Source organism: Dipodomys spectabilis, unplaced genomic scaffold, assembly GCF_019054845.1.
Source record: "Dipodomys spectabilis isolate Male_0828 unplaced genomic scaffold, ASM1905484v1 ptg000002l, whole genome shotgun sequence".
NCBI classification, from domain to species: Eukaryota; Metazoa; Chordata; class Mammalia; order Rodentia; family Heteromyidae; genus Dipodomys; species Dipodomys spectabilis.
Genome location: NW_024870679.1, coordinates 33,830,784 through 33,844,221, shown reverse-complemented (window position 1 = coordinate 33,844,221; position 13,438 = coordinate 33,830,784). Strand labels below are relative to the sequence as shown.

The 13,438-nt window shown below is 34.1% G+C and overlaps 1 protein-coding gene across 1 annotated transcript in view; it reads right to left on the bottom strand.

The window, feature by feature from the left end:
* Nucleotides 1–676: 676 nt before the first annotated feature.
* The window catches only part of Lrrc40 (leucine rich repeat containing 40), a 49,197-nt gene continuing 36,435 nt past the window's right edge, over nucleotides 677–13,438 (bottom strand). The window contains exons 13-15 of the mRNA XM_042682856.1: nucleotides 8,534–8,611; nucleotides 6,265–6,450; nucleotides 677–2,378 (exon numbers count right to left, since the gene is read on the bottom strand). Coding sequence (XP_042538790.1) covers nucleotides 2,270–2,378; nucleotides 6,265–6,450; nucleotides 8,534–8,611 — 373 coding nt within the window. The 3' untranslated portion in view covers nucleotides 677–2,269. The remainder of the gene's footprint in view (nucleotides 2,379–6,264; nucleotides 6,451–8,533; nucleotides 8,612–13,438) is intronic.

The window sequence follows — 13,438 nt, the reverse complement described above, 5'->3', positions numbered from 1 at the left end:
CATGACATGTTTAACTGAAATGGCTGTATTGTAATTAATATTTTGAAATAATTGTGATTTTGAGCTTCAAATTATATATAAAATGTCATTTTTGTACGTGTTAAAAGACTCCTATATCATGATTTAACAGTACTTTTTAGTTAAACTACATATTGATGTAAATACAACTGAATGAAGACATATTTACTACTTTATTAACATAGATTGTGAATGTACTTAATAGGTTTTTTTCTGCAGTATGAGACCATAACAACCTTGAAAGCTGCTTCATTTATGTGCAAAGAAGTCCTATGAATCTATATTTTAAATTTACTGAATCAGTGAAATTAATTAATTTGCAAATGCAAGAATATTCTCCAGTTTTATTTTATGTATTGATACTACTGGGTAAAGGTGTACAATGTGATTAGGATGCATTTTGAAGATGCTTTCTGTACAGACACAAAATACAGGGACTAAAATAAAGCTGTGCAGTGTATAGCAGAGCCATTTTTCGGCTTTGATGTACTCAACTTTTTCAGTATTTAAAAAAGTGTTTTGAATAACATAAAAGTCTCCTTATTGTATAAATAATAAAATGTCACCTTATTGTAAAGTGTCTTTGATTTACTATTCAAGCAGACTTCTTAAAGTTGAGACATAAAGACATGTTTCTTTACAAACAAAAACATTGTAATTGATATTTGAAAAATGTAATTTTTATTATGAACATGTAGTATCTTTATTAACAATGATTTTTCATAATATAAGCATGCCTTAATCTAAAATTTTCTGTATCTATCTATCTGTGCATCTATCTATCGATCTATCTATCTATCTACTGATATACATGCTACTCCCTTGGCTACTTAATAGAATCATATGGTAATTCTGGTAATTTGGGATAAACGAAATTGTTTATATTTGAGTTTTATTAAGTCAATCTATACAAAATTTCTTTTACAAAATAACTTTATAACTGCAAGTTCAGTCTTGATAACAGCAAGCAAATCTCAAAATTAAGGTGCCAGAAAGAAAAATCTATACAGAGCTTCATTAAAACCTACCCAGAGGTATGTTATAAAAGCAAGTATACAAATATACCTGCTTTGTAAGTGTTAAAGCAAAGTACTCTTTGAGACTTCTATATAATATAGACTACTCATTGGTCTCTGTTTTCTGTAGGATTAATAAGATAAGGAATTCAATTTTATTTTCTTGGAAGAGACAAAAAGTACTTAAATACACCCCTTTTCACTGAGAGGAACTATGCAGATCCAATCTTATTGAAGTTCCTGAATTAAAAGTACTAGAATATCATCTTGAAAACAACACCAACACTTAAAAATATTATTGTTTTAATGCCAAAATTGTGAGAGTAGCAACAATAACACTACTTTCTCCAATAACACTACTTTCTCCAATACCTAAAACTTGAGTAGCATTTCTATAAAGTAAGCCCCCCTGATGAAATAATTTCATAAAACAGAAGGAAAACACTAAATTGCTAGCAAACAAAAAACTCACTAGAGTAAGAAAAAAAAAATCAAGATAATAAATGCTAATTCAAAGCTTTTACTAAAAACAGGGCACAAAGTTGTATCTCAAAACTTAGGAGGCTAAGGCAGGAAGATTACTCATTAGAGGTCTCCCTGGGCCACATAGTTACTATCTAACAAAAAAAAACAACAATTAAAAAAAAAAAATCACCACTACCAAAAACAACAACAAAAAAACACAACTTGAACTGAGATTAATCACATTACAAAAGACTTATCATGGGTATGAAAAGTTTTACATGTTTTTAAAGCCAAAGAATGATATTAAATGGAAATCATTTTATTTCTATTAAAAAGATAGAAATTGGATATTCATATTCAAGTCAACTAGTCACAGCACATGGAATATAAAAAGAAACAAGGGGAAAAACCCAAATCTACAAAAATGCTGTTATAAAAATATTAAATCACATCAAATAAACTATACTTTTGAAAACAGTACTTACAATGTTAAAAGGAAATGAATTTGAGTAGGAAAACTTCTGTGTAAAATATTCAGAACATGTATGGAGGAAATTACATGACTATATGCATTTAACATCATTTAAATGTGCATGACATTTCAGAAAAATGAAATAATAATAAAAGAACTTTGAATGACAATGATTATAGCCAGCTCAACTATACCAATGTCTAGGTAATTACTGGGAAACTGTAGGATCAATTTTAGCTGTTACCTTTGGGATGGTACTAAAACAAAATGTTCTACTATCCTAAGGATTAAGAAACAACTAATTTGTAGGAATTCGGTCTCTCAAATACTCCAGGATAGCAGCTGTTCCCTTCATTAATATGGCTGCTCGAGGAACACGGAATGGATTTCCATCTAGCAGTAATGTCCTAAACAAAAGAAAGAAACAGAGAACTTAAACATTTTCTATTTGTGGACGTTTCTTTCAAGGAAATAAATTATTATTTATAATTTTATAAATCATGCACTTTTTCCTATTGGTCCATTTTCAAATCAGAGCACTTAAATACTTGGAATAATAGCTATAAGAACCAACACACAATATTAATTGAATAATTATTACATGAAACTAATTAAAATAAGTAACTTATTTATTGGTCAATTTTTCAATAACTATGATGTAGGTACCATAAATATTCCTATTTTACAGATGAGAAAAAACAAATTTAGGGAAAATAGGCTTGCTTAAAATCAAATAGTTCCTAAATGCTGAATCTTTGGTTTGAATCACCATTTACTCTAGATTCTTCTCAGTTTTATATGACCACATAATAAGTGATCAGATTAGATTATACAAACATTCAAACTGACAAGCATCCATCCACACCAAGAATCATAATCAATGTATCAGTTCACCACTTCTGAAAAACATTAAAATGTCTGTCCTTTCCATCCTTGACTACACACACACATATGTCAATTAACATGTTTGGAAATAAAGTTCCTAAGCCCTTTAAAACTTAAAGACTTGTTTTCTTTATATAATTCATGAAATATCCTCAATTAAAAATGTTTTAAAGCTGGATACTGGTGGCTCAGGCCTATAATCCTAGCTACCCAAGAGACTGAGATCTGAGGATCACAGTTCAAAGCCAGCCCAGGCAGGAAAGTCTGTGAGGCTCGTATCTCCAATAAACCACCAGAAAACTGAAAGTTGTGCTGTGGCCCAAGTGGTAGCGTTGAGCTGAAGAGCTGAGGGACAGTGCCCGGACCCAGAGTTCAAGTCCCATGATCAACAAAATATATATATATATATATATATATATATATATATATATATATATATATATATATATATATATATGTGCAAACAAAATCAGAAGCCATACACCATATTGTATAGTTGATCTAAATTTTATCTTTAGCCAGGCATGGTGGCAACCACCTAAACCCCAGCTACTCAGTAGGCTAAAACAAAAGCAATGCATTTGAAGTTAATCTGAGATGTATAGCAAGTCCTTATCACAAAATAAAATTTAAAAGGATTGGAGATGCAGCTTAATAGTAGAGCCCTTGCCTAGCACACCTGAAGGCATGGTTTTAATCCTCAATACCACAAAGAAAGGCAAGGAGAGGAAGAAAGGTAATAGGGTCAGGGAGTAGGGAAGAGGGAGAAAGAGAGCGAGATCGCCAATATTTATAAATTATTTCAATAATTCCTTTAAGTGTTTTTTAACTCCTGGGGAAAAAGTTAATTATAGTTGAACTTAATTATTCACAGATTCCATATTTGCAAATTTGAATATTCACTGAAGTATGCAACTCCAAAATCAGTATATGTGGTACTTCAAGGGCATTTACAGGCATGCACAGAGCATAGAAAAGTATGAATCATTCAAAAGGCTATGTCCTAGCTTAAGTCAAACAAAGTAATGCTCTATCTTTCTGTTTCAGCTCTTATATTGGAAACAAGTGTCCTTCCTGTGGTCAATCAAGTGCAACAGTTTTCAAATTCCATACTTTTTCTTAATGATTTCACTGTTTAAAATGTCCTCTAATAGGTGTGAAAAGGCATTCATACAACCTAGCACTCGGGAGGCCAAGGCAGGAGAATCTTGAATTTCAACCCAGCCTAGGCCATTAGGACTATGTTTTAAAAGATATTTTTAGATGACTCTGTCTTCCTTTTTTATGTATGGTGTATTCAAGTGTATATCTTCAGGAAGGCTGGGAGAAGGGTACAGAGCTCAAGGGGAAAAGGGTGAAAAAATTGCAGAAGTGGAGCTCACTGGACACAGAAGAAAGTGAACTATACAACTTGTGGGTAGAGACAGGAGGGAGAGACTGGGAGAGAGTGAGGGAACAGAAGACACTGTATGAAAGGAAATGGACTCATCACCTGACTCATGTAATTGTAATTCCTCTGTATATCATCTTTATAACAACAATAAAGTAAATTAATTTTTTAAAAGATAATTTAAATTTAAAAAATAAACTAATTAATTAGCCCCAAAGTATAGTGTGGAAGTACTTCCAATTTTCACAGGTACAAAAGTGTATAATGGGGGCTGGGAAGGTGGCTCAGTGGTAGAGCGCTTGCCTTGAATGCATGAGGCCCTGGGTTCGATTCCTCAGCACCACATAATAAAAAAGAAAAAAGCCAGAAGTGGCGCTGTAGCTCAAGTGGTAGAGCGCTAGCCTTGAGCTGAAGAAGGACAGCGCCAGGCCCGGAGTTCAGGCCCCACGGCCAGACCAAAAAAAAAAAGTATAATGAAGAAAATACATACATTATTTTATTTTAGGATTAAATTATAGTGCTCTTGGCCATGAATTCAATGCTAATGAATCAACAATAAATTTAGAAGGTGTCTACACAGAAACACACAAAACAAGGTTATGTACTGATGGGCTGATAAAAATGTTGGGATCAGACTCTTACAGAAAAAGAATACTTAGAAGCAATATTCAATATTCTCCAGTTCACTTCACAAAGACTTTATAGAACATGATTATAGCCAATAATAATAATCAACTAAGTTTACTTACAGCAGATACCAGAACTGACCCAGTAAAGTAAAATTGGCCAAAAACTTAATATTCAGATAGTTATAGTAAAGTTATTTCTGGCACGTTCTGCTTAACTAGTTAGCTTTCTAGTAACATCCCCAATTCCCTTTATATCTAATGGACTTAATGAGTGTTTACTATGTTTTAGGCACTAGAACAAATCTTTTTTAAAGATGGCAAAATAGTGATACAAACTGAGTCCAAAAGAGCATGATGATACATCAGAACAGGAATTAATTTTGCTGGAGAACAGCAAAGACCTTCAAAGGGGATAGTATGATTACTGATGACAACTGTCTAAAGGCTGAGGGAACAGCTACTGTAAACAGTACAAACAGCCTCTCTATAGCAGCACACAGACTGAAACTGGAATGACACAAAGAACATAAGCATAGTCCCTGTGCAAGGATGGCACAAAAAAAGGAGAAAGGAGAAGGGAAAAGGTAGGGCAAATAACTTTGTTAACATTGTAAATTAACAAACATAAAGGAACCCCAGTAAAAGCTTTTGATCAATGGCTGAGGGACAGGGAAAGAGAAACAGACTGTTATTAGGTGGGTAGATGAAAAAAGTTTGAATTCAGACAAAATAGATAGTGACTATGTAAATAGTACAATGACACCTGTTGAAGTAGTTATGTGAAGAAGGAAGAGAGAATAATAGAAGAATTGAGACTAATTAAAAATATTGTAAACGTTTGGAAATATAACATTGAAACCCCATATTAACTAATGAAAGCTAAGAAAAAAATAGCTAGTAAATAAAACAGATTGAGAAAGAGTGACAATGTCCAAAAAGATATGTACTCTTTACCCGACTTACATAACTGTAACATCTTTGTATATCACCTTTATAATAACAATTTTAAAATTATATTAAAGATTTTAAAATAAGAACAAAAAGCTCAGGCACTGAGCATTACCCATGCACTGAGTTCAGTACCAGAAAAAATAATGATGATCATGATGATGATAACAATAATAATAATGTCCTATATGCAATGCTAAAGGGTTCATATTTTCCTGACATTTTTATGTAGAGCTTGCATTATAAGCATATAAAAAGTACTACTAATATAGTCCATATATTTATACATGTTTACTACATATGTATACTATATGCATATACTCTATAAATAAAGTTTAAAATATTTGATCAAATTTGAAAAACAGAATTGGGTTTCTGAGTTTTTTTAACTATTATTTAGTAGTTTAAAAATCAACAAATTCAGAAGAATGGTGTAGTTACCTTAGATTCACGCAATTTCCAAGCTCTGGTGGAATTTGTAAGAGGTCATTATTTTGAAGGTCCAATGTGATCAAATTTTCCATCATCTTCATTTTCCCAGGGTCTAGAGATCCAACCTGATTGTTACTAATCAGAACAGTTTCTAGTGTGGGGATACGATACAGAACTTCAGGGAACGTTTTGAACCTATTAATATATGAACAGAACACCTAAATATACTGGAACTAGAAGTTAAAATCATTCCTTAAAAAGATTATGAATTATGTCATGAAATAATGTTTTCTTTAGGAATTAAGTCTTACATTCAAATTTCCTAGAAGATAAGAAAATATATTAATTTTAGAAACCTTGCAATACATGCTAAGTGGACAAACTTATAAGTTACTACCAATGATAAATCAAAAATCCAACATTTGGAATAAATTCTTTGTTGTTTTAGTATTCATATTCAGTAAAACATTCAGACATAAAGAAATTCGGAGGTCTCATGCAGGCATTCTTTCCTAATTCATTTATTATAAACCACTATGTATACATAAAGTACAATTTGTGATACTTTTTAAATATACAAAGTTCATCCCAAAATGAATGATCCTTAGTGTTTTTCCAAAGATGACACCAAGCAAAGATTCTTGCTCTCCAAAGCAAAAGACAGAAGAGTGGGGGGGGGGGCTCTCAGCAATACTAAATTAACCCCAAATCACAGAGGGTCCCATGGTGTACAATCTGGTTGCTACAGTGTAAGTTAAATTGTAACCTAGGCTAGAAAAAACAAGAATAGGCTGATGGAGAGAATTTCATAGATGTGATCTTTTCATTTCTCCATACTTCCCTTCCCTTGCTGTTAAAAAGTACATTGGCTGGATGCCAGTGGTTCACACCGTAATCCTAGCTACTCAGAAGGCTGGTTCAAAGCCATGAGGCTAATATCTCTAGTTACCAAAAAGCCAGATGTGGAGCTTTAGCTGAAGTGGTAGAGTGGCAACCTTTAGTGAAAATACTAATGGACAGTGACCAGACCTGAGTTCAAGTCTCAGCACCATCACAAAAAAAGAAGAAAGCAAGCGGCAACAGTGAAAGGGAAGCTCAAGACAACTCTGAAGTTCCAGTGTTACTTGAGAACGGATAACCAGTGATACAGATGGCCCAAGTTACTCCAAAAAAGCCTCTCTTTTCTTTACCAGCCCCCAACCATGAACAAAATAATTACAAAAGATGAAGCTCAATTTTTAACACAGAACTTTGGGCTAGTTTGTACTACTTCCCCAAATATGTTACTTATAATGCAACAGATAGTTCAATAGACAATTCAATAGAGAAATGATAGCTCAATTTACAAGTAAAAATTAAGAGACACCTGAGAAGTATGCTTAAAGCAGCAATATGGCTATAAACTATTTGTGTAAGAGAACACAAATACTGAAGCCAACAGAACAAATATCAAAATGAGAAGTATACATTTTAACAACACTGCATTATTTATATATAAGCTTGCCATTCGTATTTTAAAAATTGCTACTAGCATCAATTTTCATCATAAAAAACTATAAAACAATGACTAAGAGCTCAACTGGATTCAAACTACCTAGATTCAAATACTAGCTCTATGATTTATTATTTAAGTATGCTTAAGTTATTTAAATCTTCAATTTTTAACTAGACATAATAGAACTTACCATACAAGATTTTTATAAGAATGAGATGATATATCCAAGTGCATAGTTCAGCACCAGCAATAACTAGCTACCAAGTTATAACTTATTTGTACTACAGCACATGCTATTCGTTGTAACTGGTAGTTCCTTTTCCTGTATGCCTGGCAATGTCTATTGCCTCAGTTTCAAAATTACCTTCTCTACCTTCAGATAATCTCAGAATATTTCTTTTCTTATGTGTTGTGATTCTATTTAAGCAATTAAAATCATTTATTTGAATATTTGTCTAAATAAATCTATTTGTCTAGATAAATCTAAAATTTAGATTTCTCAAAATGGTAAAAGAGAATAAAAATCTGCTATATATCAACTGAAAATTCTAAGCAAGCTATATCACTTTCAAGTATATTGAATGAATGAAAATAATATTGGATAAATGAAAATAAAATATGACTACTAAAATAAAAATGGGCATTTTTATAAATGAAAAAAAAATATGACTACTAAAATAAAAATGGGCATTTTTATTGGGCTTTTTCTAGTTGTTTTCTCTAGTTAGAAAGATCTACATTTTTCTACAGAATGACTTCTAGAATTACCTTAATATCTCTTACCTATTAAAGGACAGATTGATTGTTTGTAATCTTGTCAGTGATTCCATTTCTTCAGGCAAAAAATTTAAAATATTGTTCCTAATGGCAAATTAAAACAGAGGAGTTACAAAGTTTAAAACTTTCATTAAGTTTAATTTATAAATCATCAACTTTTTTTAGGGGAAAAAAAAAACATTCATTTAAGTTCTTAATGTCAGTTCTTAATCTCATCTCATTAAGGCTAAGTTCTGAGTATTCTGAATCAGTCAGTGGCTCAAAATATTTAGTGTGCCAATATGCAGTCAACTCTTTCATAATAAATATAATGAGGTAGATACTGTAAATTAATTCTTTATCTCCTTCATAATGAATTCAGCAATCACACTATATAGGATTTGGATCACAATGGTATACCACCTGAAATAAATATTCTTAATGATAATACATATCTTATATAAAGACAAAAATTTCGGAAGTGGCACTGTGGCTCAAGAGGTAGAGTGCTTGCCTTGGGCTGAAGAGCTGAGGGACAGCACCCAGGGCCAGAGTTCAAGCCCCACAACAGACAAATTAAATAAATAAATGCAAATTTTTCAACTCCAGGAATATTTAGAAAATAAGAAAAAGTGAAAAGTGAAATAAAAGAGAAACATCTATTCAATTGGTCTACTTCTATCTAAGTTTAGAATTTCAATTTATACAATGCTTGCTTATTTATATCTCACTACACGACAATAAACAGAATTATATTTACTGTTGGAACAATCTGGGAGCAATGTTATAATGAAAGTTAACAGCAAGGCAGAAAGTGTCTAGTAGCATTATAGCTACTATCAACAGAAAATACTTATGAGAAGCAGGGCCCCACTGGCTCATGACTGCAACCCTAGCTATTTGGAAGGCTGAGACTGGAAGAATCCAAGCTCAAGGCCAGCTGAGCAGAAAAGGTCAAAGATCCATTCTCAATCACAGATAGGCACAGTGTAACACTCATTCTCAGCTATGAGGAAGTCTAAAATTAGAAAGACCCCTGATCCAAGCTAGCAAAGGTCCAAAAACCTCCGTCTCCAAAAAGGAAAGCGGGATGCAGTAGCAAAGGCCTGTCATCCTAGCAACAATGGGAAGCCTTACATCCCACCACTCCCTGCACTACATATTGCACTCAAGACTAGTTTGGGATACGTGAGATCCTGCCTCAAAAACAGGAGAATAAGAAACACAGAGAGGAAGGGATGGTATGGGGAAACAAAGGAGGAGGCAACAATGCTTGATAAGAAATGTACTCACGTTGAACAACACACTGCTGAATCATGAGTGGGTCATAGAAGAGATTAGAAAGGAAATTCAAATGTTCATGCTATTCAACAAAAATGAACACACAAATTACCAGCTCCTCTGGGACACAGCAAAGGCAGTACTCAGAGGCAAGTTTATAGCTCTGAGCTCCTACATCAACAAATTGGAGAGATCTGAAACTAACAATTTAATGATACATCTAAATCTCCTTGAAAAAGAGCAGCAAGATAAACCCCAATCCAGTAGACGGAAAGAAATAATCAAAATTAAATCAGAATCAAATGAATTAGAATCCAAAAAAACTATAGAAAGAATCAACAAAACAAAGAGTTGGTTCTTCGAAAAACTTAACAAAATTGACAGACCCTTAGCAAATCTTATCAGAAAAAGAAGAGAACACACCCAAATTAATAAACTCAGAGATGAGAATGGAAACATCACCATGGAAACAACCAAGATTCAGAACAGTATAAGGGAATACTTCTCAAAACTTTATGCTAATAAGTTTGACAACTTGACAGAAATGGACCTCTTCCTAGCAAATATTGACATGCCAAAACTAAACCAAGATGAGTTAAACTATCTTAACAGGCCCATATCAAGCATTGAAATAGAAACAGCAATAAGAGACCTCCCAGCTAAGAAAAGTCCAGGACCAGATGGTTTTACAGCGGAATTTTACAAGGCCTTCAAAGCAGAGTTCACACCAATTCTCCTCCAACTCTTCAATGAAATTGAAAGAGAAAGCTCACTACCGAACACATTCTATGAAGCCATCATAACCCTCATCCCAAAACCAGGCAGGGACTCAGCAAAGAAAGAGAACTATAGACCCATTTCTTTGATGAACATTGATGCAAAACTTCTCAACAAAATTTTGGCCAATCGACTTCAACAATTCATCCAAAAAATCATACACCACGATCAAACAGGATTCATTTCAGGGATGCAAAGCTGGTTCAATATACACAAATCAATTAATATTATTCATCACATCAACAGGAGCAAGAATAAGAACCACATGGTTATCTCAATAGACGCAGAAAAAGCATTCGACAAGATCCAACACCCCTTTATGATGAAGGTTTTGGAAAAATTAGGAATCCATGGAACATTCCTCAATACAATAAAAGCTGTATATGACAAACCTACAGCCAGCATTATACTCAATGGTGAAAAACTAAAGCCATTTCCTCTTAACTCAGGAACAAGACAAGGATGCCCACTCTCTCCACTTCTCTTCAATCTAGTATTAGAATGCCTAGCTACAGCAATAAGACAAGATGCAGACATAAAGGGGATCCAAATAGGGAAAGAAGAAATAAAACTCTCCCTCTTTGCAGATGACATGATCTTGTATTTAAAGAATCCATAGACTCCACTCCCAAATTACTCAAGCTGATTCAAAACTTTGGCAAAGTAGCAGGTTATAAAATTAACCCCCAAAAATCAATGGCTTTTCTGTATGCCAACAATGAGAAAAGTGTGGCTGAAATTAGGAAAGCAACTCCATTTGTAATAGCCCCACAAAAAATAAAATACCTAGGAATTAACTAAAGAAGTGAAGGACCTCTATGATGAAAACTTTAAAATCTTGAAAAAGGAAATCAACACAGAACTTAAAAAATGGCAAAACCTCCCATGCTCCTGGATTGGAAAGATTAACATCGTGAAAATGGCAATACTTCCCAAGGCTATCGACAAATTCAACGCAATACCTATCAAAATTCCACCCTCATTCTTCAAGGAAATAGAAGAGGCAATCCAAAAATTCATATGGAACAATAAAAGACCCCGAATAGCAAAAACGCTCCTCAACAGAAAGAACACTGCTGGAGGAATATCAATACCAAATTTCAAACTCTACTATAAAGCCATAGTAATCAAAACAGCTTGGTATTGGCATAAGAACAGACCTCAGGACCAATGGAATAGAATTGAAAACCCAGAAATGAACCTACAGACCTATAGCCATCTAATCTTCGATAAGGGAGCTAAAACAATACAATGGAAGAAAGACAGCCTCTTCAGTAAATGGTGCTGGCAAAATTGGTTAACTACATGTAGAAAACTAAAGCTAGATCCTTATATATCACCCTGCACCAGAATCAACTCCAAATGGATCAAAGACCTTGAACTCAAAGCAGACACTCTGAAAACATTACAGGATGGAATAGGAGAAACCCTAGGTCTCCTTGGCTCCGGCTGAAATTTTCTGAATAGAGACCCGGAAACACTACAAATCAAAGCAAGGTTGGACAAATGGGATTGAATAAAGTTGCAGAGCTTCTGCAGGGCAAATGACATAGCTAGCAAGATCAATAGAAAGCCCACGGATTGGGAGAAGATCTTTACTAGCCATACAACGGACAAGGGTCTCATATCTAAAATATACTTGGAACTCAAAAAATTAAACCACCCAACAACAAATCCTCAAAGAAACAACTGCCCAATAAATAAGTGGGCGAAAGACTTAAAGAGAAGCTTCTCTGAAGAAGAAAGAAGGATGGCCAATAGACACATGAAGAAATGTTCAACATCCCTAGCCATAAAAGAAATGCAAATCAAAACAACATTGAGATATCACCTCACTCCAGTTAGAACAGCAAAAATCAAGAACTCTAACAACAACAGATGCTGGAGGGGATGTGGACAGAAAGGAACCTTACTTCATTGTTGGTGGGAATGTAAACTTGTTCAACCACTTTGGAAAGCAGTATGGAGGTTCCTCAAAAGACTTCACATAGAACTCCCCTATGACCCAGCAATCCCACTTTTGGGCATTTACCCTAATGTTTACAAAAAAGACCACACTAAAGCTACCAGCACAACAATGTTTATTGCAGCATTATTTACCATAGCTAAGATATGGAACCAACCCAGATGCCCCTCAGTAGATGAATGGATCAAGAAAATGTGGTATATATACACAATGGAATTCTATGCGTCCATCAGAAAGAATGACATTTCCCCGTTTGTTAGGAAATGGAAAGGCTTGGAAAAAATTATATTAAGTGAAGTAAGCCAGGCCCAAAGAAACATAGGTCCCATGGTTTCCCTTATTTGCAATATCTAGTATAGGTATGAGTCAAGCGGAAAAGGTCAGATAATGTGATGTTAGGAAAACGAACCCTTAAATATTTATTTTAATGTTTTTGTTTCTTTCATGCATGTGTTTCTAACGCATTTATAAGATTATTTCTTTGTTGCTTTGTACGTCCCTCCCCCACAGTGTAACCCCTGCTTTCACTATATTTGATGTCAGTATAACATGTGGAGGAGATGGAGACAAACAAGTCGTTTAAGGATTCAGGTGGACCTGTTGCAACAATGAGAAGTACAAAATGTCATGTCAAAACCAGCTTTACAATGTCGGTGTGTGTGTGTGGGGGGGGGGGGGGGGGGGTATGATTGGGTGGGGGGGAGGGGGGAGGCTGGGAAGGGAGGTGAAGGGTAAACAAAGGAGGAGGCTGCAATGCTTGGTAAGAAATGTATGCATTATCCTGCCCATGTAATTGTAACCCCTCTGTACAGTATGTTCTCAAATAAAATAAAATAAAATTAAAAAAAAAAAAAAAAAAAAAGAAATGTACTCACTATCTTGCCCATGTAATTGTAACCCTTCTGTAT